The 27,422-nt window shown below is 40.0% G+C and overlaps 2 protein-coding genes across 2 annotated transcripts in view; one reads left to right on the top strand and one right to left on the bottom strand.

The window, feature by feature from the left end:
- Window positions 1-1,844: 1,844 nt before the first annotated feature.
- On the bottom strand, window positions 1,845-4,451 carry LOC111975273 (transcription factor Sp9-like). The gene is made up of 2 exons (XM_024003470.2): window positions 4,297-4,451; window positions 1,845-3,740 (listed from the first exon to the last, which is right to left on the bottom strand). The coding sequence occupies exons 1-2, from the start codon at window positions 4,315-4,317 to the stop codon at window positions 2,460-2,462; spliced, it is 1,302 nt and encodes a 433-aa protein (XP_023859238.1). The 5' UTR covers window positions 4,318-4,451; the 3' UTR covers window positions 1,845-2,459.
- Window positions 4,452-8,389: 3,938 nt separating this feature from the next.
- The window catches only part of LOC111972802 (obg-like ATPase 1), a 39,790-nt gene continuing 20,757 nt past the window's right edge, over window positions 8,390-27,422 (top strand). Inside the window, exons 1-4 of the mRNA XM_023999889.2 lie at window positions 8,390-8,568; window positions 8,681-8,772; window positions 10,150-10,293; window positions 11,215-11,342. Coding sequence (XP_023855657.1) covers window positions 8,554-8,568; window positions 8,681-8,772; window positions 10,150-10,293; window positions 11,215-11,342 — 379 coding nt within the window. The 5' untranslated portion in view covers window positions 8,390-8,553. The remainder of the gene's footprint in view (window positions 8,569-8,680; window positions 8,773-10,149; window positions 10,294-11,214; window positions 11,343-27,422) is intronic.

Raw genomic sequence — 27,422 nt, 5'->3', positions numbered from 1 at the left:
TTATTTTATTTCAGTCGCTTCAGATTTGTATGTTCTGTAAAGACAGACCATTTAACCTTTTGCAATGATGCCGCGAGGTGTGCACCTAAATACTGTAGACCTATGCCAATTGGTTTGATTCATTGTTATTTTATCATTATCACAATACAAGTATTTTTTGTGACCTTCCATAGTGAGTGGTGGACATTTTTTTAAATCCTGGAGACAAGAGGAGAGTCGCCCGAGGCCTTGAGCAGTGAGATGTTTTCCGTGTCCCGTAAAGTCTCACTGGTTCTCTTTGATTGTGGCTTGAAAACAAAGATGACTTCTGCCTAATGCTCAGCGAGAGGGCATTCCATGGAAAAGTAACAAAGCGATAAATGGCAGCACTTTACTGTCCGCAACCCCAAGCGTCTCTCTTCCCGAAGCATTTTGACGCACTTAACTCGTGTTGAATTTAACGCCATTTTGTAGCCATAAAATAGCAAACTATGCTCATGAATTACAGATTAATAGTTATTTCCGTCGTTATGAAAATTTATCGAATTTCAAATTCACTAAAGTGTAATGAAAATATTACATTTGCCCACAAGAAAACTGTAATTTACTTAGTGTGCCTATGCGGCAAAATAACTAAAACATTTTTTCTGAAGAAAAAAAAGAACATAAAGTCACTGCAAATAAACCGCCATTTTATTAAAAAATAAACATACACTTTTAACTGAAGGTTGTATTAATTTATCATGAACGTTCGGTTATATAATAATAGCCCTGTTTTATTTTGCCTGTTGGCTTCATTTAAAAGTTCACATATTAAATGCAAAATATAGGCTATAATACGTTGTCTTTTCTAAGCTGTTTATTCTTAAACTCGAATTCGTGGTTATAGAAAAATTTACATTTGATTTTTTATCGTTATTTTCGTGATCTCAAAGCCAGCCACACAAAAGGAAATGAAAATAATTTTCCTCTATTGCCTTCTGGTCAATTTAACTTCCTCTTCAGAAAGAGGTTATCTAGATGAGATGCCTGTCCCTAACATATTCCCAGGCCTGGGCTCACGCTGTAATTATTCCCCGGGTTTTTCTTTGAGATCGGACGCTGCACTGGGTAAGCACAAAGAAGTCAGAGAGCATCCTTGAACCCTTTCAATACGGGGCCACTGATATTCAAATAACATGCAGGAACCATTTGACTGCGCCGCGACAAGAGCATTTCAAATTCATCATTTGCATATGGCTTTTTACCCCTTTTCCTTTTCAAAAGTTTAGAAACAGTTCCCATAACATCAAATCAAGTGTAGAGTTTCAAGGAAAGCTTAGAGATGCTTTATCCTTATTCTTGGACTGCCATCTTTCCGTTTGACATGCAAATTAAAGCAGTTAATTTGGACAATTAAAATAAATATTCAGGGGGCCTTTGTCATCAAAACCCCCTGGAAGCCCCCAGATAAAGTAAAGCTGAACAAATGATGTCTCGGAGATTAATTAGATATTTGATAAGACACGAATCCCTAATCGCAAATACAAGACACATGGGGTTGCGATGTGCTCCAAGTCATAATTAATACCATTTAACAAGATTTTCATTTGGGCATGAAATGTCTTTTCCGAGGCATTAACTATTGATTTATTCCTCAGAGAGAATGCACGTCAATGTGCGATTGCCTATATCAGCAATGTATGATTGATTTTATGTAAAGGAACACTCTTGCCTATCTACATTTTACGTTTGGCAATCGTTCATTTTTACCATTTATACCATCACATAAAATACCTTGGTTCATAATTTATTTTCATTTCGCATAATGAAAACAAGTATGGGACCCAATATAGTGAAACACTCCCATTCACACGACTACTGCCTCAGATTTTAGATCGTTTTAATTATGACAAAATGAAAGTCTTATACGTGTGACTTTATACAAGTAAACATTAATATATTTTTTTAGCAAAGAAATGAAATGGTTAACTGAATTTAAAAAGCTGTGTACATACATATCCACAAAGTGCGTTGAAAGTAAACTGCCTGAATTTCAGGATCCCAAACACGAATAAAACAATCATAATTCACATTTACATGAAAATAACACGTTGTTTGTTGTCAGTATGTACAATATGATGGCGACTCACATGGGCCAACCAAGTTCATTTGGGTTAGCTCGCCCCTTTTAAGCACTGATCGTAAAAAGTACCCCGCGGTTAATTTTTAAGTTGACAGCTTTATAGTTATGTCATTTTCACATAATATAGAATAATTCTGCTTTTCGTTTGATGGTGAATAACGAGTTGAACATATTCAATCAAGATGGTGTTAAGTTTTAATTATTTTTTGTTTTCAAATGCTTTGCGTAAAATCGTATTTTCCTCCAATACTATCTCTCAAAACCAGACCCGTTTTTAATACATGTACCAGTTTTGATAACCTACTGGTAATTTGCTTTATAAAGTTAGTTTCAAGGTCATTCAAATAACAGCCATTCAGTGCTCGTCATGAGGAGATGGATCCTTGATTCTGGGGTTTACCCCGTCTAAAATTAGTTCTGGGGACTCGGACCTGGGGGTCTCCAGGTTACTGGTGTCGGTGTCACTGTCGCTTCCCTTTTTGCCTTCACCACCGGCAGTGTGGGTTTTAATGTGCTTGCTCAAATGGTCGCTCCTCATAAAGCGCTTGTTGCATACTGGGCAAGCAAACCTTTTCTCACCGGTGTGGGTACGGAGGTGTCTCTGAAGTTCATCTGATCTTGTAAARCTTTTGCCACAAAAAAGCCAATTGCAGACAAAMGGCCGCTCGCCAGTATGCCATCMCAAATGGGCTTTAAGGTGAGAGGTTTTGCCATACACCTTACCGCAGCCTGGAATGTGACAGCTGTGAAGTCCTTTCCTCCGTAGGCTGGCCCCTGCAGGCCCCAGCCGCTCAGCCTCCTGACAGTTCGGACAGTCGCACGTGGCTCTGCCGGAGTACCTCCTGGATGACCTTGAGGAACCAGAACTGGAACCTGAAATCATAGCGTTCGCGGCAGAGGCGTCCGTGTATGTTGGAATGACTGTTTTGAATCCCTCTTGTGTTAACAGGTGTTGGCTAGTTGATAGAAGATGCGATGCCGTGGGACTTATACCGGTTGAGCTGAATGCCGAGTGTGTCAAAGTGGAGAAGTCAGGGTTATAGCCACTGAGTTGAGAGTGTATGGCTTGGGGGGTCCCGGAGTGCAGGGAGGTCTGCAGCGAGCTTGCAGGGTTTTGGACCTCGAGCCATGAGCCAGGGTTGGTATGAACGTCCCACCACGCGGACGCCCCATTAGTAACATCGCCCGAGATGGTTGAATGGAAACCAGACTTGTACCACGACTCATACGGATGTGCCATCCCTACCCTCGGGTACAAGGTTTCTGCTGATGTGTGGACTTTGGAAATGAAGGCTGATTGCCCAGACTCTTGAGACGAAATGCTCGCTGAGTTGGAAAACAGACTGCTGTACTCTGTGGAAAACGCAGAGGTGGTCGGGGAAGTGGAGGCTAAGCAGAACGCGCTGTTGCCTGTGCCAGTAGTTGATGTTAGTCCGGTCGATCCGCGGCTTGTTGCTACAGTGAATCCAGGGAGACTGGATCCCAAGTTGCAACTAGAGGATCTTTTCCAAGGATGAAATCCGCCTTTTGAAAAAGCACTGGAATCAGGTAGAGTAGTAAGGGGACTGGTATTGCCAATTTTGTTACAAGTAGCAGCCAGCATAGCTAGAGGTGTAGTTCCGAATCGTGGTTCTTCCTGCAAAGAGATAAATCACTGTACTTTAAAACATTGCAAGCAACATTTACCATTTTCTTTCTGTAAATAAGATGCATGCATTTGCTATAAGTATAATTTGCGTCTGCCTATGTGGTCGTCCAACCGTTCGGTTGTTGTGCTTGTTTGGATAGCAATTAGTGCATAGGCTACACAATTATTTACCGTATTGGATTCAAACATYCATTTAGTGAAAATGTTCATTCATAAAGAATGTATCGAAATGTGAACTAAATATCCACTGAACCAAATAAACAGACACAATCATGGAGGAAATACAGTAACGTCACTCAGTAGATAGTTTACTGCAGGTCTCGAAAGTTTGCTCATGTGGGTAGCCTATTATGAAAGTTGGCAAAAGCAAAAATTATTTTGATTGAGGAAAATTACAACATCTAAACAAGCACTTTCAATACCTACAGTAACAACAAAGCTCAACGATAAGAGAACAATGACCGAAAAGTAGCCTATACAATTTAGTAAGTGTGAACGTATAAAGCCTACTTCACACATGAAAAACAATATTTTGTCGGCTTACCCCAAGTATAGACGTAGCCATATCCAGGGTCTTTGCTATGTTGAATTGGTCACAATTCTGCAATAGTGTACTTTTCCAATTCGACTCAGACACTTTGCTTTTCCGTAGTCACACGATTTCTCTCTTGGCTCGGAGCTCCTACACTACCTAGTTGTAGAGAGCGCGTTCTTTGAAGTACAGCTGGCAAGAGCAAGCAGCCAATCTAAGCGCTGGATTCTTGGCAAGAGGACGACGTCAGCCAATGAGAGATTCGACTAAGGACAGAAACGCTAAAGCTTCATGTCAATCAATAACTCTTGTGCGGATTTGACTGTCAAGCAAGATACGATTTGGTATTTTTATACATGTTATGTATTCTCCCATCAAGGCTCAATGTGCTCTTTATTGTAGAATCGAGATCATTTTGGTTTAAGCTAGTTCTCTGCAAGAGGTAAGAATTTGATATAATTTATTTAGAGGTATTTTGTTTCTGTTGCATTTCATAAAGCTTTCTGACCAATTGTCATTTTTTTCAACTGCAGGTTCTTGGTTTCTCTAGGCCTATATAGACATAATTGTAAAATATAATGTTCTGATGTATAGCTGCCTCTGCTTTTATCCCTCGTGGAGTCCCAAATTGTTTTTTGTTTCATGTCATGACATGAGGGGATTGGTGATTATTTAAAAAATATATATCTTTACGAATTGCGGTGCCTTCATATTTGTCAAAACTAAAGATGTCATGCACTTACAGGAATGGCGACGTCTTCATAGGCGCAGGGCATGTGCTTGCTTACACCATCCATGAAGTTAAGCAGAAGTTCCCATACACTCACCAGGGGGCCAGAAGTGCAATAAGCCGACCCATTATCAATAAATAATGGCTGACTAAAGTGAAGACGCTTACAATACAAGGTATGTCATACAACAGGTGAATTATCTTAAAAGTTTCCATAGGCTCAAGCGGTGTTGCCATGTGTGCGTTTAAGAGGCTATTGGGGACTTGTTTTTAATCTGTGTGTGTGTGTGTGTGTGTGCGCGTGTGTGCGTGGAGTGCGCTCGCGCCCGTCCCCCTGCCTGTCTGTGCCAATTTACGCGCGTGTGTTGAGGCTGTACAGTGGGGATTTTTGGTTAATTAAAAAGTGACAATTAACTCGATGAGTGGTTGGTGTTCTAAGTGCTACAGCCTGGAAACTAAAAATATTAGAAAAATATTGCAGTCATAATAATCACGAGATGTTGTTTCCCTCATGTCAGCCTGGTGAATGTATTTCATTCAACGATACAGGCTGTTTTAATATGGCACAATGAAACCATAGAGCATTCCACACTAAACATTTAGGCTAACTGAATATAACGTTTGGAGATTCAATTGAACCATTGAAAAAACATGTGGAGCGCATCAACGTTAACCTRTTTTTCCCGCCAAATTACTATATATTTTTTCTTCCTCTGGAATTTATACATTTTTTTTAAAGATCGCAATGCAATATATGTCAACGTGTTTCACAGCTTGTTAAACATTTAGGGGTAATGACATAATGTAACAATGGCCTGCTTTGGTGTGACTCATCATCCCTTAAAAAGTTAAAGCAATTTTCCATAGAAAGGCTTCGCCAAAAGCTGTGTATTACAGTATTCAAAACGGGCGAATAATGCACCATTATTGAGCTTGAATTCTGCCAGTCAACCAAGCGCAATTTGTTCAAAGGCTTTCTCTGCTTTAAATCCCCACCTTTTGAACGGTGAATATAAAACAATTTCATCAAATCCAACGAACGGAGCCAAGAAAAGTGCTTCATTTTTGCAATCATTGCAATTTTAGTGGTGTGCTATTAGCACTATTAAATGTCGATTCTGCATTAACAAATTTGATTGCAATGCCAAAGTGTCTCGAACAGCGTGAGCGTGTAATTATTCTTTTATATTTTTCTTTTTTTTCAACTACAGTTCTAAATGTTTTGTAGTGTAATGCACCTTTGGTTAAAATGAGTACCATGTCATTCATTGTTGATTTTGATTATTTTGCTATGTGTAATGGTATTCTGGTATTATCTGTCTCTTCGTGTTTTATTTATATTTTATTGGTTCGAAAATAAAGATAAATGATTTATCAATGAACAAGGCGAAGATAAGGCCCTCGATGGAGTGCTCGTTTTTAATTAGAGTGTTTATCCCCACATTATTCAACATCTAACTGATTATTGAAACACTTCTGAAAATAAAATAAGTAAGGAAATGTATAACGAACAAAAACTTTAGAGGTGCAGGCAGATAGTAACAAAAGAGCACGAAAAAAAATAGGATTAGATTATCTTTCAAAATGACAGGTGTTGGTTCACATATGATTGCCAATACTCATTTTCAATTGTGTTGACTTTTTAGTCTTTTTGAATGCCATTGTAAATTCGAATTTCATCATGTAGGCCTACCATAATAACAATGTGATAGCCTGCGTAATAGTTGGTAGTAGGCCTACCCAATGCCAGCATCCTTGACGAAATCTTGTCATTAAAAATATTTGAACAGTGTCATTCAAGTGGGAATTTGGAGTTGAATCTCGCATGCAGGACTCCACCCGAGAGCACTTTTCTGTGGCAATTAGGAGCCTATTACAAGTCATTAGATTGATCAATGTACCTTAAACAATGAGAATGATTTATTTGGTAGAACAAAACGCTGTGCATCTATTGTGGTGAGGCTAAGTGACGGTGCATCCATCAAGGCGTTCAACGACAAAAGATAAATGATTAATCCAAACCTATTCATTTAAACTCTTGATACAAAAGGCCTTTGACTTGCTTCAAATCTAGATTATTAGAGGCTCGTTTTCTGCATGTTAAACGACTCAGGGTGCTGGATTAGACCAAYTTTTCGTGTTGGTCCCTGCAGGGATTTATTTGCTTTGGCTTTGAGGAAAGTTTATTTGTGAACAATTAACTAATCGGTGTAATCTCATGGTCGAGAGTGGCGGAGGTCCACAGGCCTACACCTGTTTCTGTCTAAGAGGGGAAACAATTTAGGGGCAATGATGTCATGCTTCAATTCTAAGTAGTTTTATATGTTAATTGATATCATTATCTGAAAACAGGTGTATSATAGTCTATTAAATCCGACAGAAATGTTCAATCAAGTAGGCCTAGCCTACAAGCTTGTTTGGGTCATGGTGATTGGTAGCCTCTAAGATAGYAAACTATATTTTCTCATTAACTTGCGTTTTTATTATATTGTAAAAACTATAACATATCTCTTTTTATAAGATTTGTAGACTAACGCACGAGATCATCGACGTGAGTCTATTTTGCGTATGCAAAGACTTGCATGCCATGCTGTTTTCCATTAATTGTCAATGTACAGTATTCAACCTGTTCCTCAGCCGTGTCTGCCCGGCTCTTGCACAGTAAGTATTGTTGGACACCTTTTACATTTTGCATCCGATGTTTGTAATTTTTCTGGTTGTCAAGGGAGTAAAAAAAAAACATATGCGGGAAGACTTGTATTCACTATATAATGGTGCATAACAGGAAGATATAGAATTAAATTCCTGTTCAGTATGAAATATAATTTTATTGGGGAGAGAGATAAACTGGAGCGACAATCCAGTCTGTTGCAAGGAGTAGCCTAGAAGATTCACCTTCAGGGGCGGAATGGAACCAGAAATCGGCCCTTACATGTCAAACACACCAGCCCATTTTTTTCCCTTGAGGTCCCCACAAAATGGACTAGCACATCTGGCATTTGCCCGAAATGCCAGATGGCCGCTCTGCCCCTGTTCGCCTTGTTAAAGGCACTATAATCCCACAGCTGCTTACTTGCACTGATTTAACCCTCCCTGATAAGAGGTGCAGCCTAACCAGCACTCCCTGCCACTGTCATATTGTGTGTGAGGGACTGTCATTTTGGTTACATGCCTGACACTTGCATAGGCACCTGTAATAACTCCTATAGTTACCGATATTGGCTTGTACATATGTTGTCTATGTTCTGTGGTGAAGCTTGGCTCAGCTCACAAGTACAGTAGGCCTAACATTAACAAGTGTCTGCTAAATTTAGAAACATGGGTCAGCTACCAGTGTCATCTTTCATTTCGACCAGACGCATGTCCTAGTTTGAGAGTGAGGCGTTAGCCAGTAGTGTGAGTGAGGTCGACTGAACTTGCTGTTAGCTAGACCGCTATTAGCTTCTTCTCTAGAGCTTACATTACCAGCAATATATGGGTTTTTTTTCACTCTAAGTTGTGAGTAGATTTAGTAGGCAGTGAAAACTGAAGAAAAGGACATGGCTCCCAAGAAGGTGTGTTTTGTGTATACTATAGTAGCTCAGGCCAAAGCTGAATGTGTAGCCTCGATTACATAATGCCACGAGGTCTGACTCGCTATGGACATTGACACGTTGTTTTTGTTAGCAGAAGGAAGGTGATGGACAGCAGCCACCACCACTGATTGGACGGTTTGGGACTTCTTTGAAAATAGGAATCGTCGGATTGCCCAATGTAGGGTATGTCTATAGTCGTTACATGTAAACTGGAAATATACATTTGACTGCTTAACAACATGGCCTATGCATTTTTAAGTACAGTACTAAATGTATTCATATGGCTCCCATGAGCCAGTGTAAAGGTATTCTGGTCATTCATTGACTAGTTCATTACAGGTCACATGCCATTAGGCTTTCACTAGACTAGTGGACACAGGTCGTGGAGTTCTTACAATTCACTGTACARGTGAAGCTAAAGGTCGCAAACGCTGCACCAGTAATTTAATTTGCCTAATGTCCTTCAATAAATCATAATATTGACTCACTCTCAAACGTAAAAGATTAGAACAAACAGACACAAAATGCTTTGGATTGATACATGGGAATTATAAGATCCTACTCAGATAAAGACATACAACAAATGATACCATGGTGTATAATCCAAAAGCCTACCAAGCAGCAACAGCTCTCACACTATGGTGTTCTGKTATTTCCTGTCATTTCCACTGTACAGGGATCAGGATGGTAGCATGAGTGTTCTTTGGAGATCATTTCTCCCGTATGAAATAATAGCAGGCGTGTTGCTTCAACATGATCACTGTCCTCACCCTGCTCCCCACCCTGCATAGCCCCCACTGCTGTTGACCTGGCCTCATGCACTGTGACAGGCTGATGAATAGCAACATGAGAGCTGATTGAAGTGACATGTTTTTGTCCACCACTGTAGGCAGAATAACAAATGTAAATCTAAAGCATATTGTATTTTTCTGAGGGTGATCTAAAACATCCTTGAAATATATGATAACGGAACAATCCTGCGATTATAAGATGAATCCATGCTGTATCACAGCAATATCCGAGCAATTCCAGTCCTGTAGGTTTTGGAGTCTAAACCAACCAATCCTTGAAATGTGGAGCGCACCAGGTGAGGGGATAAAGATAGAAACGTCCAGGATTATATTTAACTGCCTTGCCATTATTACACTTGCATTCATTGAGTAGTCAGTGCAACCTGAAGCACTCTTGAGGTGCTTGTGCTGTGGAACAGAAATCGCTCAGTGAGCACGACATGGGGCTATGTTTGGKTGTACCCGATCAACAGCTCAGATCTGTCAGGAACGTAATTTTCCCCTGGATTCCAAGCACAATTGATCTATTATGGGATTATCTGACCTTGTAATTGGGCTTAGTGTTTCACAATCAGGCCGTTTATGATTCTGAAGATCAAACGTTCAATATATTAGATTGACTTCTTTCTCATAGTGGAGAATGAAATGGTCTTTCGGCCTCGCAGGCTTTGCTTAGGTCTTTGAATAAACCAACATCATACTCTCAACCCATCAGGATCCACCAACAGTTTCTGGGATGCGTTGACCTCTGTGCCGTTTTTATTTCTAGGAAGTCAACCTTTTTCAACGTACTGACAAAGAGTCAAGCTGCAGCTGAGAATTTCCCCTTCTGCACCATTGACCCAAATGAAAGCAGAGTGCCCATTCCAGATGAACGCTACGATTTCCTGTGCCAATTCCACAAGCCCGTCAGGTATGGGGTCTCACTGTTCACGTATTATTCACACTTCAGACTTGGGATCTCTGCCAAATATGTATAGGCCACCGCAAGTATACACCTCAGTGACATGAGAAGATACAGAAATGTCGTTGACATTAAGTTGCCAGTCCTTTACTCTACATATAATGATAACTGCAGTTTTTCGTGTTATTTMTTTTTTTTTAAGTAAGAGGCCATGGCATTTATGTGTCAGTGGCTGCCTATCGTATGTCATAATGAGCGAGGTTAGACCAGCCTATTGGTTTAATGTGAGAGACTCATAAATCACAGCAGTGAACCAATGTCTCGCTGTCTCTGGGGTTGACGGTAGTGCAATATAACATGTTCAGCGCTGAGCAATGTGAAACGTTTCATTATGACTCTGCTACGACTTTTCCATGAGCAGTATGACATAAACACCATCACCCCTTAGTCATAGCTCTTGTGTCTCAAACCATACATTCCAGGGTATAGGTGCCTGATGATGAAATCAAGGTATGGCACCACTACCGACCTCTGTTGTTGTAGTAGAAGTATAATCGCGAGGTGTAGAAACAGTCTTAGTGTACAGGCTTCTGCTGGGTTTTATTCTCATTTATCCAGGGAAGGCTGATAGAGACATGAGGCTCAAGMGCTACCACTTATTCTGATAGATAGCTAATACCCAGTAGCCAGAGAATTAAAAAAAACTTTTATTTTTATTGTTATGTATGTTGTGTATTTTTCATAGAAATCTTAGAAACTGTTTGACCACCAATAATCTACCCTGGTACTGTTGATCCATATCCAAAAACGTAAGAAAGACTGATTCACAAACTGTGGGCTTGTCTCTGTATTATGTTATGTTAGACATTAGCTGACTTATATAACCCCTGTTTCCTTTCCACTGCCTTAACCCCACTGCCTGTTCTGCAGTAAGGTGCCGGCCTTCCTGAATGTGGTGGACATAGCAGGACTGGTGAAGGGAGCTCATGCTGGCCAGGGCCTGGGCAACGCCTTCCTCTCCCACATCAGTGCCTGCGATGGCATCTTCCACATGACACGTGAGTCCCACCTGTCAGACTATAGCACACTGCATATCARTCTGTAAAATGACCCGCTTTTCATCTGGTTAAAGAACAATTACTGAAAATGTACTTCATACCTCCCTGTAGTATGTTGTTGAAAGCAGTTGACAGAGCTTTTCTACTGAGGCCTATATGGTTCTGTCTGCTGGGTTCCAAGATAAACACAAAATTCAGGGATAGTGCAGGTGAAGCCAGACTCAAAACTCACATTCCTATCCAGAGTTTTTCCCTGATTTGGAATCAGAGAAAAGGGAATGGAAGGAGCCGTGTCTGGTTTGGTAGACTCACTGCACACAATCGGTAGCATACTCTGAGGTTGGGAAATAAAACTTGACTCAGAGGGATGTCTTTAGTGGCGTCCTGTGACCACAGATTATTGTAACTTGATCCCGAAATGTTACAATTGATTATGGTTGAGCACAAGAACGGTAAGTAGCCTATATCCCAAAAATACAGTAAGATTAAAGGTCCAATGCAGCCGTTTTCATCTCAATATCAAATTTACATTTTACATTTTACATTTTAAGTCATTTAGCAGACGCTCTTATCCAGAGCGACTTACAAATTGGAAAGTTCATAAATATTCATCCTGGTCCCCCCGTGGGGAATGAACCCACAACCCTGGCGTTGCAAGCGCCATGCTCTACCAACTGAGCCACACGGCTCATATCTGGGTAACAATTAAATAACTTACTGTGATTGTTTTCAATTAAAATGGTCAAAAAGAAACAAAAATAGCTTCTTAGCAAACAGCAATTTCTTAAGCAATAATTTTGCTAGGWTTGTAAAAMAAAAACTAGCTGTTATTGGCAGAGAGGTTTGGAACTCTATTTCTTATTGGTCGATTAACTAATTTACCGCCTGGAGATGTCACCAGAGGGGTATCCTGCGAAGCAAACATTTTCTAWAGCGAACCAGCTTCAGTTAGCATCACATTCCAGCTCAGGATTCATCCGAACTACAGTACGTACTACGATGGTGGATATTGCTTGTCCGCCTGCCGCTAACTCTGGGAGGCTTGTAGCTGTGTGTGCATGTCGCTGTTCGAACACCGAACTCTTCATTCAGACAATGTTGAAACCGTCAATCCATGGGCCACATTTTCACTTGTGCCAAAATCAAAAGGAAGGAAAATGTATATTGCAAATTCAGCTGGCTGTGGTGTGAAATAGGCTTTTAGAAATGCCATCTTTATTTTATTACTTATGGTTAATGCCATCTTTGATGTGCTTATCAATGCATGAGCAACTTTCATCACACTCCTATCGATAAAATAATGTTATTAAGTCATACAAACGTTTTTTTGTTTCAAATGCATTCTGTCATTACTAAATAATGTGATGGGTATTTTACCATTTTACTATTTTCTAACACACCAAAAAATTATTTGATTAATAAAATATTTAATCAGTCGTCTTCCTCAGATGAAGGGGATGATGATGCAATCTTTGCAAGAGGGAGGGAATCTGATTTCATTGGTCCTCAACTCGCGGCTCAGTCATTTCATCTAGGGTAAGGGGAGTTAGCTGTGAGTTAGCCTGCCACGGTGCAGGTTAGTTCTGAAGGATTCATTGCCATTGAAATTTACCTGGCTAAAAGGTGAGACACTTTCGTATGACTGGTTATCCCAAGTTMAACTCAGAGTTGACCAAAGTTACCTCGCTAACTCCTCAAACCAGGTACGTAGGATACGCCTCAGGCAGGCCAAAACAGACTGAAATTTCAGGTGGTCTTTTCAAACAGCTCTTACACCAAAAATTATCATAATTTTCACATTTTCACACTATTATTCCAACCTCAGTGTGGAAATATACACTGACTATACCAAACATTAGAAACAACTGTTGAGCGTGAAAAACCCAGCAGTGGTGCAGTTCTAGACACAAACCGGTGCGCCTGGCATACCCCGTTCAAAGGCACTTAAATCTTTTGTCTTGCCCATTCACCCTCTGAATGGCACACATACCCAATCCATGTCTCATTGTCTCAAGGCTTAAAAATCCTTCTTTGACCTGTCTCCTCCCCGTCCTCTACACTGATTGAAGTGGATTTAACAAGGGATATCAATAAGGGATCATAGCTCACCTCAATTCACCTGGTCAATCTACAGTATGTAATGGAAAGAGGTGTTCTTAATGTTTTGTTTACTCCAGTGTATATAAAACACAGTAAAATCACATTTRTGATTGCACTGGGCCTTTAATATTTTTTTTCTGTGTTTTATATGAAATATCCTATAGATGATGCGAAATCAATGCAATACCAGCCTACATCACACTAAATATATTGAAACATTGCTGAGTTTTCCCTCATTTTTGTGCAGATAAATGGCTTTTTAGGGTTAGTTGGCGCTGTTCAGTGAAAGCTGAAAGGCCATTCTGTAATACAAGTACAATTCAGCATTGTTGCTTTCGGTTTATCATGCCCACTAACAGCCTTTTGTATTCTCAGTAAATACACAGATSTGAGTGCATTCGCAAAAGAACCCCCACAAAATACTTCTCACTTGTCTAGGTCAACGCCTGAAGTTCTTTTGTGCCTTCAACATCGTCTTTGTCTTACATAATTAAAGTGTTACACGCTAGAATAATTTAAATTGCTGCTACATAAATGTGGATGGAGGCTATAATAAAAATTGCTGAATTTGTTTACTGATTGTATGCAGCTATTGACTTTGCCATTATATGAAAAGAGCTCTGATTAGTGACTAGGCTGTGGCAGGCAGAGAGCAGTCAAATGGACAGGGTTAAAATACAGACCATTTTCTCATATTGTTCCCAGGTCATCTCTGCAAGGGATTTCTTGGTGGACAGTATAAGTGTGTCATTTCAGATCCGAGGCCATTTTCCAATAGCCTTTCAACTGACTTTGTGTGACAGACTGTACGTCGTGAACTACCTCAGGACTCTGATGAATATCTCAAATGTGTAGCTTGTGACATTTTCATATTTCTTCACAGCCGTGGAACGGATATCCCGCTGCCATTTGCTTTCTAWATGGTTACTATTTCTCCTGTGATTAAGAAGGTATGAAGAAGGCATTAGGTTATATTCTCTTCAAATATACAGAAACACATCACAATGCAGCCTCCTTTCCTAGCTATTATAACAAATCATTGAAATATACTGTACAGTATCAAGTGGAGGCTGCGCCAGTTTACACTAAATTACTTTCATGAAAGGGTGTGTTGTGTATGGAAGGATATAGTTCCCTTAGACCACTGGTCTGAGAGGAGGTTGTCTGCTTTTGGTGATGCAATTGAGGACCACCCACTGTAACTAAGCTATAGCAATGATTTACTCACTAGGACAAAGTCATGTTAGATGAGATTTGCCTACGGAGGTAACCATTACTTTTGTGGACTCTCTCTGGGAAATCCCTGTTCTAGTGAGGTTGTACTGTTTTTAACAGGTATAACATGTACTATATAGACGTGACATCACTAGATAAATGTGTCCCCGGGCGCCGAAGACGTGGATGTCGATTAAGGAAGGAAMACACATTTCAGTTGAAGGCATTCAGTTGTACAACTGACTAGGTATCCCCCTCTCCCTCTCCCTTTCTATTCTGACTAAAGATACAGGTACAGTATGTTTCCTGTGATACTGTCTTCTGTCTGCAGTGGCCTCAGGGAGAAGCAACCATGTTAATATTGTTTCTAAACACTGTTTAGAGGCTTATATTTATATCTACCTGAATGATTTTGTTTTGACATTGTACTTATGGATGCATTGAAATGTATTTCCAAGATGTTATTATTCGGTTTTGCGTCAAATGATATGTGCTTACGTACAGCCGCTAGTGAAAGTCTACACACACCTTGCACAGTCTTCACATTTTGCTGCCTCAGAGATGGAATCCGCAGTAGGGGGTAACAGCGCCACTGACCACCCCACCACCATTGTTATTGTTTTTGTTGCCGAGCTGAGGAGCTTGCGTAGCAACATATAGGCCCATGCACTGTTTTTGTCAAAGTTTTTCAAGCTCAGTCAATTTGGTCGATAATCATTGATGGACAGCAATATTCAAACATTTTCTCAGATTTCAAACAAATGTAAGCCAGAACTGAGACTGGACCACTCAGGAACACTCAACACCTATTGGAAAGCCATTCTGGTGTGTCTTTGCCATTAAAATGTYTGTAATTGTCCTTGAGTTTTCACAAGACTGAGGCAGGTTTTCCTCTAACTTTTTACCTGGGCTTTGATCCTTTTATATGTTCTTTGATCTTGACAAACTCCCCAGTCCCTGCCAGTGACAAACATATCCATAACATGATGCTGCAACCACAATACTTGGAAATACAGAGGGTTTCACTCTGTTGTGTTGTATTGGATTTTAACCAAACCTTTCGTTGTTTTGCAGTATTACTTAATGGGCTTGTTGCAAATATAATGGATGGTTTGGAATAGATTTTTTAACACCGGCTTCTTTTCACTTTGCCATACAGGCCAGTAATGTGGAGTGAATGCAATGTTGATCCTCTGTATTTAAGTATTGTGTTGGCAGCATCATGTTATGAGTATGCTTGTCATTGACAAGGGACTGGGGAGTTTGTCAGGATCAAAATAAAAATGAAAGCCTCAGTAAAAAGTTAGAGGAAACCCTGCCTCTGTCTTCTGAATACCTAACCCTGGGATGGAGTTATATTTTTCAGCAGGACAAGTACACACATGTGAATGCAAAACACATACCAGAATGGCTTTCCAAGAGGTGTTGAGAAGTTGGAAAAATCGTATTCAAAATGATTCAGAACTGTAATGGCTGCCAAAAGCGCTTCCACCAAGTAGTACCTCTGGGGTGTGAGGACATGCACGATCAAGACTTCGTTTTTTTATTTGTATTCATTTGGACCATTTTTATCATTTTTCTTTCACTTTGAAAGTGTGGAGTAGGTTATGCAGATCGCTCGGAAACTCCCCAATTTAAAAAATAAATGTTRATTTCATTTTAAGGCAGCAAAATGTGAAAGCTTTGCCAGGGATGTGTAGGCTTTCACTAGACACTGTATGTGCTTGCTTTTTTATTGACACAAAGAAGGAAGCAGATCCTCAAACCAAAACCAGTTCTGTTGTTTCTGTGTGTAGAAAACAGTCTTTCTAAATAGGGATGAAATTATGTGGATGCTTTTACTGGGACTTTACGACTATCTGTTTTGACATACCATTGTTTTCCCTCTGTGGACTCCTTAGAGACTAAGCGGTATGTTCCACAAGTTAACCATAAAACATTGCTGGTTTTGTTTTGCAATTACAGTACAGGCTGCAATATTCCAGGCACTTCTTTTATATTGCTTGATTATACGGTTGGGGTGAGCACACTTTTTCTTGTCTGGAACAGTATGTTTGTCTGAAAATTAGAAACGTGTTTCTCCAAACATCTTACAGAGCAGAGCACTAGCTGAGTGTCAGTGAAGTGCTTGTTAGTGCATGTGCCTGTGCCTGTGCCAAACTGGAGGACTGGTTGACCTGATTCTGATCCAATGAGGTGGAGGTTTGTGAAACCTCAGCCATACTGTACACTAGATCAGCTGTAAAACTGAACCKTTTTACTTTCGATTTATTCCCAATTACCATTATGGAAACCCTTTGTAAATGTAGGCCTATATGCTATTGTTTCATTCATTTTCCTTGAATGACACTAGACACTACTTTTCCCTCCGCATTTCAATTKAATTATTGTCAAGGGCGATAGGTTCCTATTATGATTTGTTTTATAGTCAAACAACACTCTCTTGTTTATGTATATTTGTATCATTAACTTGTTGGCATATTGATGAAGTGCATGATTATATTCTAAACAGTGCATTCTCCGACTTTACATACCTCAGCTGGAGCCTTATTGAAGCCAGACAGTTGTCAAACAGGCTTTTCAGCCTGGCGTTGGAACTTTGAAGTCAAGTCAGACCAAGTTGCTCAATTCTCCCAGTAGTGTGCATGTTATGAACATTTTTCAACCCCTATYGTTTAAAAAAAAAATTGTATAAACAGTGAATTTGCTTTTAACGTAACCTTCCAAAAACTATTAAGGGGCATTTTGGCATCCTGAAAGCTGATTCTATTGAATGCCTTAGTTTCCCATATTTCATAAGGGAATGGTTTGAAGGGTATGTGCTCCCAGTGCCTCTACAGTGACTGGAACACCGTTGTTTCCTTCCTCAGACACGGACACGTTCTAGCTCGACTGTTCTGTGTCCCTCACCAGCAACCATATGCTTCCTCACATGGCCTAATTCACACTGGTTTGATCTCCAACTATTTATTGAAGAAACAGGATGCTCACAGACTAGCCCCTAGTAGCTGCATGAGCAGGCCAAAGGCAGTATCAGAAATCTTATGCGTATGAATCTGTCGCCATAGCCTGATACTGTACATAGTTGTGAGTCGTTCTCATCCATGTGTATTAATTGCTCAATGTGCGTAGCCAAAGAAGTAGCAGACAATGTAGTACATTCATCCACAAAGACTGGATGTGGTCAATCAATTGGAAAACAGCAGTTTTTCTTGTCTCCCGCTCTTCTCACTCGAATGCCTTGAGCACCTGCATACTACTACGTTTAACCAAGATTCTTCTTAAACCAGCGGAAAAAGGCAGAGCAAAGCATTACTATACTATATCTTACATGTGGACATATTGAGAGAGTATTGAATCTTTAACAGTAATATCAAGTATTTCAGGGAGTGCTTGCTGTCTGTAATTTGATAAATAAAAACGTTGAACTTGAACATGTGAACTTAAGAAATTGCCAGTCAACAACCCAGATACTGGTAGTATTTACCTATTGCATTGATTTATCTGCCAAATTACGTCAAAGGGAGTCTGGGAATGAGACTGAATGCTGGCCTTCCTGTGTGGAGGCCCCTCTGGTGTTGGTGTGGAGGGTGATCATGTGACTCACAGAGAAGTTGCAGACAGGAACCTCTGGTGATGACAACTCACCCTGTTCCCCACTTCTGACCTTCAGGCACTTCTAGTGTCTGTGTCCCCTGGGTAAAAATATGACTGACAGAATCATCCACTGGTAACATTGTAAAATACTGTTTGTGATGGAAAGGAAACGACTGTGATGAAAGCACAATGAATTGGCAGTACTCTGTAGCGTCCTAGTAAATCAAATCAAAATGTGTTGGTCACAAAGACATATTTAGCAGATGTTATTGCAGGTGTAGCGAAATGCTTGTTGCGTAGTGAAATGCTTGTAGCTAGTCACACTGCATTCACAGATATTATTGTTCAGTTGGATAGCCACGAAATGCACAAATCGTTGTGTTTTACCTTTGTTTCCGTTACTAGAGAGGCACTTCATGTTGAACTAGTCTAAACTCATGTTTTGTATGTGTCACTGCTTTGTTGAGCAGTTTGAACACGGTGTGATTTGTACTCACTAGTCATTACAACATACTCCAAACTATTTCCAGTATTCAGAGAAATAGTATCTGAAATGACCCCAGCCCCATTTCCAAGTATTCTATGTATGTATATTCAATTATTACAGCATTTCCATAGTTGCATTTAGTCGGCAGAGCAAAGAAACGATGGGATAAGTTACTTCCTATTTATGTTCTGTAAGAGCGCAATCATTTATTTTTTAGAAATGCAGCCTATGTGCTGTTGTGTGTGTGTGTGTGTGCTCCTGCAATTATATCATCTGCTGTCTTACAGAGTGATGTGATTTCCTAGAGACACAGCGGATCCACGGCATTTTGCTCTATTTACCGGTGGAGACCATGAATCCTCCTCCAGCGTGTTTGTGGCCTGTGTTGATATATACTGTCTCACCGTTTAAATGAGCATTTGGATTCTGGCAGAATGAAGAGTTTTTGTCAGCCTCCACTCATCGTGGGTGATTAGACTAAAACGTCTACCCATCTTGACTGGAGATCACAGCAGCTCCAGATAACATGCTTGGTGATTGAAGGTCGAAATATTTTGAATTCTAATGGGGCTGGCGGATGAATTGCCTGAAATAGACTGTAGAATTTTTCTGCTTCCTCCTCCTGCCCCCCTTCCCTGTCTGCTGTGAAAAGAACCATTGGGAATGGCTGGGCCCGATGATCATAGAATTATTGGACGGTGATTCTAAACCCCTCAAAGAGGAGTTGCTATGGTGATCCCTTTCCAAACTGTAAAATGATTCACCTTTGAAAGGCTGGAGGGTCTGAAAGCCGAACACATCATTGTTCAGGTTGCGGTTGGTTAGGAAATTGCTGGTGCCTGTGCAATCAGCACCGCTATGGTAGTTAAGAATCTAAAAAGGTTTGTTCTCTGAATGATGTGGGACAACAGTGATGTGCATATGATGGTTCCTTTCAATCAAGGCGCTCTCGGACCCACTGGCTTAAAAAAAAGGACAGAGGGGACTTAAATGAAAAGGGAATGAACACCATTATTGTCTATCAGAGTTAATGAAAACTGGAGCCTCCCTTGTACATTCATTCTTCAACTGCATAAATATCCAACTAGACTGAGAGGTTATCTTCCCAGTCAGATGTCAGCTCTTCACWTTGGCACCTATTTTCAGTGACAAAAATATTGCTGAAAGGATACACATTTGATACATTGGTTTGTTTGGAAGTACTGCAATTGGCTTGAGATTATATTGGAATGGGAGATACCTTGAGGTAGCCGACTGATATTCATAGGATGAAACACTGTCATTTCTTTACAATCAATTCGGAAATATGGTATCTTGCCGGAAACATGAGGATGTCCTTTTAGATATACAAACATACAATTTCTGATGTCTTTAAACATTTATTTTTAGATACAGATGTATTTTCCATTTTTTCAATCCGTTGAGAAACTAAATAACCCAAAACAAGTGAGATGAGTCCTACATGTAAGTCTGCTATCAACGTTTTTTTCCTTCATGATATATATAAAAAGAGCTCAACATAAATAATCCTGTCTACATTGCCAGTGTTTTGATGCAGGGAAGATGGCCATAATGGGCTTTTCCTGACAAACTCATAAAGTAGTTTTACTGCTTTGAATACCAGGAGAATTGCGGTATTAGATTTGTATAGAACATCTTAAAAGCGGAGCCAGGAATGCAAGCGCTTTAGATCTGCTCTTCCCCCTCTCGCATGTGAAAACATGCACAGGAAGTTAGCAGCCAGTGAATCAAATCAAATCAATAAACTGTTATTTGTCACATGCTTCTTAAACAACCGTGGTAGACTAATAGTGAAATGCTTACTTACGGGTCCCCTTTCCAACAATGCAGAGGTAACAATAAAGATTTAAAAAATATAGAAATAGTGTCAAAAATATAGAAATAGAGGAATAAATACATAGTGAATAACTATAACGACTTAAAGTAACGTGGCTATATACAGGAAGTACCAGTACCGAAGTCGATGTGCAGGGGTACGAGATAATTGAAGTAGCTATATACATGTAGGTAGGGGTAAAGTGATTAGGCAACAGGATAGATAATAGACAGTAGCAGCAGCGTATGTGGTACGTGTGAATGAGTGTGTGTGTGGAGTCAGTATGCATGTGTGCACCTGCTATGTATGTGCGGGCATATGTAGTGTGTGTACAGATGTAGGATCTTAATTTGATCGCTCTTTTGTTGCTGAGAAATGCGAACTTTTAGTGTATTTGAGTTTTAAAATTTCAGACTCGATTTGACCGAATGAAAAATGTCCATTAATTATAATCCACATAATAATTCACATTTCCTGTTGCTGCAGGATTATTCTCCTGCTGTACCAAACTGGCTCAAATTTGAATCCTACATCTGTATGTGTGTGTTGGGATGTGCTTCCCTTTGTAGTCTGTAATAGTTTGCAAGCCCTGCCACATCCGACGAGCGTCGGAGCCGGTGTAGTACGATTCGATCTTAGTCTTGTATTGACGCTTTGCCRGTTTGATGAGGAGGATAGAATTATGGTCAGATTTGCCAAATGGAGGGCGAGGGAGAGCTTTGTARGTGTTGTGTGTGGGGTAAAGGTGGTCTAGAGTTCTTTTCCCCTCTGGTTGTACATTTAACATGCTGGTGGAAATTTGGATAAACGGATTTAAGTTTACCTGCATTAAAGTCCCCGGCCACTAGGAGCACCGCCTCTGGATTAACATTTTCCTGTTTGCTTATGGGGGTATACAGCTCATTGAGTGTGGTCTTAGTGCCTGCATCGGTCTGTGTTGGTATGTAACCAGCTACGAAAAATTCAGATGAAAACTCTCTCGGTAGATAGTGTGGTCTACAGCTTATCATGAGATACTCTACCTCAGGTGAGCAAAACATCGAGACTTCCATAGATATCATGCACCAGCTGTTGTTTACAAATATACTTAGACCGCCCCCTCTTGTCTTACCAGAGGCTGCTGTTCTATCCTGCCGATACAGTGTAAAACCTGTGAGCTGTATGATGTTCATGTCGTCGTTCAGCCACGACTAGGTGAAACATAAGATATTCATTTTTAATGTCCCGTTGGCAGTTTAGTCTTGCTTTTAGGTCATTTATTTTATTTTCCAATGATTGCATGTTTGTCAATAGAACGGATGGCACTGGGGTTTTACTCGCTCGCCTACGAATTCTCAGAAGGCAGCCCGACCTCCACCCCCTTTTTTTCTGTCTTCTCTTCACGCAAATGACGTGGATTTGGGCCTGTTCCCGGGAATGCAGTATATCCTTCTCGTCGGACTCGTTAAAGGAAAAGCTTCTACCAGTTCGTGGTGAGTAATCGCTGTTCTGATGTCCAGAAGTTATTTTCGGTCACAAGAGACGGTAGCAGCAACATTATGTACAAAAGAAGTAAAAAAAGAAGTTACAAACAACGCAAAAAAATAWAAATTATTAACACAATTCTATGGACCTTCCTCTGACACTGCCTGGTGTACGAGCGGCAGGGAGCTCGGCCCCAGCGATGATTGTAATTTGACTGAATTATGCTGACCACATAGCCTCTCCAGGTAGCAACATTCTTTATAATTTTTTTATTTAACCTTTATTTAGCTTGGCAAGTCAGATTTTTATTTACATTGACAGCCTACTTATAAAGCCCCCCCCGGCCAAACCCGGACGACGCTGGGCCAATCCCTATGGGACTCCCGATCATGGCCGGGATTGTGAAACAGCCAGGGATCGAACCCTGGTCTGTAGTGATGCCTCTAGCACTGTGATGCAGTGCCTTAGACCGCTGCGCCACTCAGGGAGGCCTAGAGGAGTCAGTTTGATCAGTATTTACTTGTGACATGTTTCTCCTGTCTCTCCTTGTCTTTGTACTTGACAGAAAAGTAATGACATCAGCCCCTTTAAACTAGCTGCATGTTTTCAAGTGTTTCACTTCTACGAACTGAAAATATATGGCCTCTTGAAACAGTTGTCACCCTGGTTCACTGAAAGCTCACATGTCAGCACCCCAGAGGAGGAACAAGCTGTAAAACCAAAAACAATCAATGAGCCCATTATTGTGCCAAATGATTTGAACTAGAGACGTAACAGACCTTGTTCAGTACCTATTTGTAATTTCTTTTCTGTGAATTGTATTATATTTACTATGGGAATGGAATTCTACATTGCAGATGCTGTAAAAGGCAAAGTCAATCTATTGAGACATGCTAACAAAAGAGAAGGCAGTGCATGTTAGAGAGATAGGCACTGTTGCTCTGTTTCCCTAGTCCCTAGCTCCCACTGGTGCTGCTACTGGTGCTCCCACTGGTGTTCCCACTGGTGCTCCCACTGGTGCTCCCATTGGTGCTGCTACTGGTGCTCTCACTGGTGGTCTAACGTAAGAGTCCTATCCCATGACTTTGCTGAGGCAAGGCTTCCCCAGACTCCACTCCTTACGGCCATCCTCTGGTCAGAGCATTGTTGTGCCACTCGGGCCCTTAAAAGATAAAGCCCTTTGTTCTGTCAATAAAGGAACACCTGCTAATGGTCTCTTCAAAACATACCGTATTTGAAACAAAGCAGTAAAATGTTAATTGGAAGATGGACTTGACTCCTGAAACCAGGCTCTCTTCCCCCCCCCCTCTTCTTTTTTTTTTACTGTCTTCCTTGTGGCTTTGTGTGGCGCCGCAGTCTCATAAGTGCCYTCTTCACAGAGGCCTACCCAGACCCAGTCGTTAAAGGCCTAATTGTGGAGATTTACCTCCTCCGTTTTTTCTTCTTCTTCCCTCTTTCTCCTCATGCATAGATAGTAGCCCAGTTACTAAAAGGCCTGAATGGGCCTGGTGTGGTGTAAATGTGAAATTAGAGGAAATGAAAGTAGATGACTTTGGAATGTAGTGTTCAGTAAAGCCTGTTGGTAGATCACTGAAGGGGTGGTGGATCAGCTGATCCTCAACCTAGAGGTACAGCTTCTTCCTCACAATCCACTTCTCAATTCTGTGTGTGTAATAGTGAGTTATCCGTTTGTTGTGTGGGCTGTTATTTAGAAGATTGACAATGTCAAAATATGACTATTATTGTTATGTCCAGCCTTTCCAACGAATATATATTAGAGATATAGCCTATAGAACAATTAACCCTCACACACATTCTTGTTTTATCTATCCCAAAAAAGAATGACAATCCTTTGTCAGTATATACATTTATGCCTCTCACAGATGATTCACATTGCGCTATTTTCACTTTAAGTTCATGAAGGGACCGTGCACACAATAGCACATTTTCATTCCAATCAGTGTAGAACTGGGAGCTGGCAAATTGGAGCAGCAAAACAATAATTCCACTGATTGGCCTCTTTCTGTGTGGCGTAAGTGAACTGTTTATACTGTGGAGTACCTCTGGAAGAGGAGAGGAACCAAAACAGCCTGATTAGGCAAAGTGTAATTGGATAAGTTCATTTTACCATGAGTATGACAACGACACGCATGATCATGACAGCTTGCACCAAGGTGTAGAGCTTCTGTTGACTCGAATGAGACTGGCAAATTTGATTTCATGTTAATCTGTCATTTTGTTGTTGATCTCATCACGCTATCAGAGTTCAAAATGATTGAATGGTGACGTAAGCAGTTGCATTTCCATAGATTGCTTGTTTTTTGTGTAATGTCAGAAGAAGAAGAAGCCAGTGTAACATGCACATAAAGAATAATATATATATATATATATATATATATATATATATATATATATATATATATACTACCATTCAAAGGTTTGGGGTCACTTAGAAATGTCCTTGTTTTTTTAAAGAAAGCACATTTTTTGTCCATTAAAATAACATCAAATTGATCAGAAATACAGTGTAGACATTGTTAATGTTGTAAATGACTATTGTAGCTGGAAACGGCAGATTTTTTTAATAGAATATCTACATAGGTGTTCAGAGGCCCATTATCAGCAACCATCACTCCTGTGTTCCAATGGCACGTTGTGGTAGCTAATCCAAGTTMAAATTTTATAAAGGCTAATTGATCGTGAGAAACCCCTTTTGCAATTATGTTAGCACAGCTGAAAACAGTTGTTCTGATTTAAAGAAGCAATAAAACTGGTCTTCTTTAGACTAGTTGAGTATCTGGAGCATCCAAATTCTTTCAACGGTAGTGTATATCAGACCGTATACCATGGGTATGACCAAAAAATACTTTTTACTTTTCTAATTACTTTGGTTGCCAGTTTATAATAGCAATAAGGCACCTCTGGGGTTTGTGTTATATAGCCAATATACAGTACCACGGCTAACGGCTGTATTCAGGCACTCCGCATTGCATCGTTATGCATATATTGGCCACCCTTGGGCCTTATTGCTTAAATATAACACAGCACATAACTCAATTAGTTAACCAGGGGAGAGGAAGTCTCAGGAAACTGCAGTGTTGTTGTAATACCTGTTAAAACACCCGTCCACGCCATGAATCATCAATATTTCCAACATGAATCATAGTTGAAACTTGTTCTAAATCAGAAGTATGACAGCCATGATAAGTGYCATGAATCAATCAAATGATGTACTTTCCTCACTGGGCCTCAACTGTCAACACTCCTCTCCACTGAGGTGTTAACACTTCAAGCGGGAGTGCTGTTCGAATAAAGTAACTCATCGCCAAAACACGCAGATGCCAAATGTATCATGCATCATCCATTAACACAGCAATGCTTTAACCTGAGCTTCAATGTCCTGACAGACACTACACTGCAGGGTTGTGCTCAATTCAGAATTTTGGAATTGACTCCCATTCAACTGACGATTTAAAATTCAAATTGAATTGGCCAAACCCCACAGGATTTAGAATTTGAATTTGAGTGACAGGAAGTAGAATTTAATTCAGTGCAATTCAAATAAATTCCACTCAGTCATAGAACATGAGTTTCATTGAATCTGACAGATCACTAGATAACAAATAGTATATCACTTTTCTCTGGAAACAATGTTTATATACTGTACTCTTTTAACGTTAGTGCTTAGAATAAGCAATTTTATGGCAAAGAATCATTTAATTTGTTTGGCGTTTTTAAAAAAGCTTTAGGGCCAACTTGAGGATTAAAGTAATGGATCCTGGGAAATGTAGTATTTCCCCCATATTTTTGGTTGTTGTGATTAATGAAAAATAATAACTTTGAATATTCGCATATAGGTTTTGTTTTCATTAATCATTCATTTTAAGAGTTTGTCCTGAAAATCTATTGTTTCAACAAATCAAATCAAATTTTATTGGTCACATACACATGGTTAGCAGATGTTAATGCGAGTGTAGCGAAATGCTCGTGCTWCTAGTTCTGACCATGCAGTAATATCTAAAAAGTAATCTAACAATTTCACAACTACCTTATACATACAAGTGTAAAGGAATGAATAAGAACATGTACATATAAATATATGGATGAGRGATGCATGTATATAACGACACGTTTTATGTTTTATATACAATGTGTATATTGTTATAGATTACACCTAATACAGAATAGGAGAGGCATTTGAATTTTATTTAATTTCACTAAATTAAATTCTATTTCCTTTCATTCAAATTCAAATTGCAATTCTGTATCCTGTTTACGACAAATTTAATTCAACTTCTAGAATTTAATTGGAATTTCAGAGGCTTTCTCAATTCAATTTTGAATTTAGCGCAACCCTGCTACACAGGTGGATGATAAAGCTTCCTTTATCGTGAAAATGTAAGGTTTAAGTGCAACTGATGATGTCAGTGTTTTACTAAAACAGTTTTAATGATTTTCAAAAAACTCATTGTTAATGCTTGTCAGGTAGAAGATGTGTAGGGTATGCTGCTAATGAGCTTAAACATACACAGAAACAACATCTTTGTGTTTAGTTACATGGTGTTTTACTCGTGGCTTAATAGAAGTAAAAGTTTCAGAAAACAAGTTAAAATATCAGCCGGATGTCCTAGAAGCCATAATTGATTCTTGTCACCTGCCAGTTGGGTGAATGTTAACGATCACTGTGCTGACACTAGTTAATGACATAGTAGATAGTGGGCCAGAGAGATGGCCATGACTGGTGTTAAAGGATGTCAGTCCCCGTCTGACAGATGCCTCCCACACCCCACTACCCCTCCATTCCTGCCCCGTGGCCGGAACCCTGAGCCCTTCTCCAGAATCAGGAGGAGGGCATCATCAGTGGCTGGCTAAATTGTGTGGTTAAGTGCTTCATTATCTAATCACCATCAAGACCATTGCAACTAGGCCATTGATTAGCAGAGGGAAGGCCCTGTTTTTATGTATTCATATTTACAGTAACATTTTACGTAGGAATACATTTTATTTCCAGGTGGGCATTATTTAACTCTTTGTGTTTGGTTTATACCTCACCATTTTAAGAGGCTGTGCCAGACAGCCTCTTAGAAATTAACTAGCTACACACCATACAGATGTACATTCTGGCACAGGCACAGGTACAGAAAGTTGTCTTGTTTCTCAGCACAATAAAAAACAGAAACGCCTTTGGCTAAACTCACATATTGTGGTACCAAAGTTGGCAAAGAGTTCATGTTTTCCATGTAAGTAAAAGGGGGAGCCCACAACTGTTAGAGGAATTTACCATGACACTGCAAGTTGAAGATTCATAGTGGTGCTTACAAAACGTGTGCTTGCTTACGGTATGTATTTTGTAGAATAGTCAAATGTATTGTGATTTGGC

This window comes from Salvelinus sp. IW2-2015, linkage group LG2, assembly GCF_002910315.2.
Source record: "Salvelinus sp. IW2-2015 linkage group LG2, ASM291031v2, whole genome shotgun sequence".
Classification (NCBI taxonomy): Eukaryota; Metazoa; Chordata; class Actinopteri; order Salmoniformes; family Salmonidae; genus Salvelinus; species Salvelinus sp. IW2-2015.
This window is presented reverse-complemented; position numbering and strand designations above follow the sequence as displayed.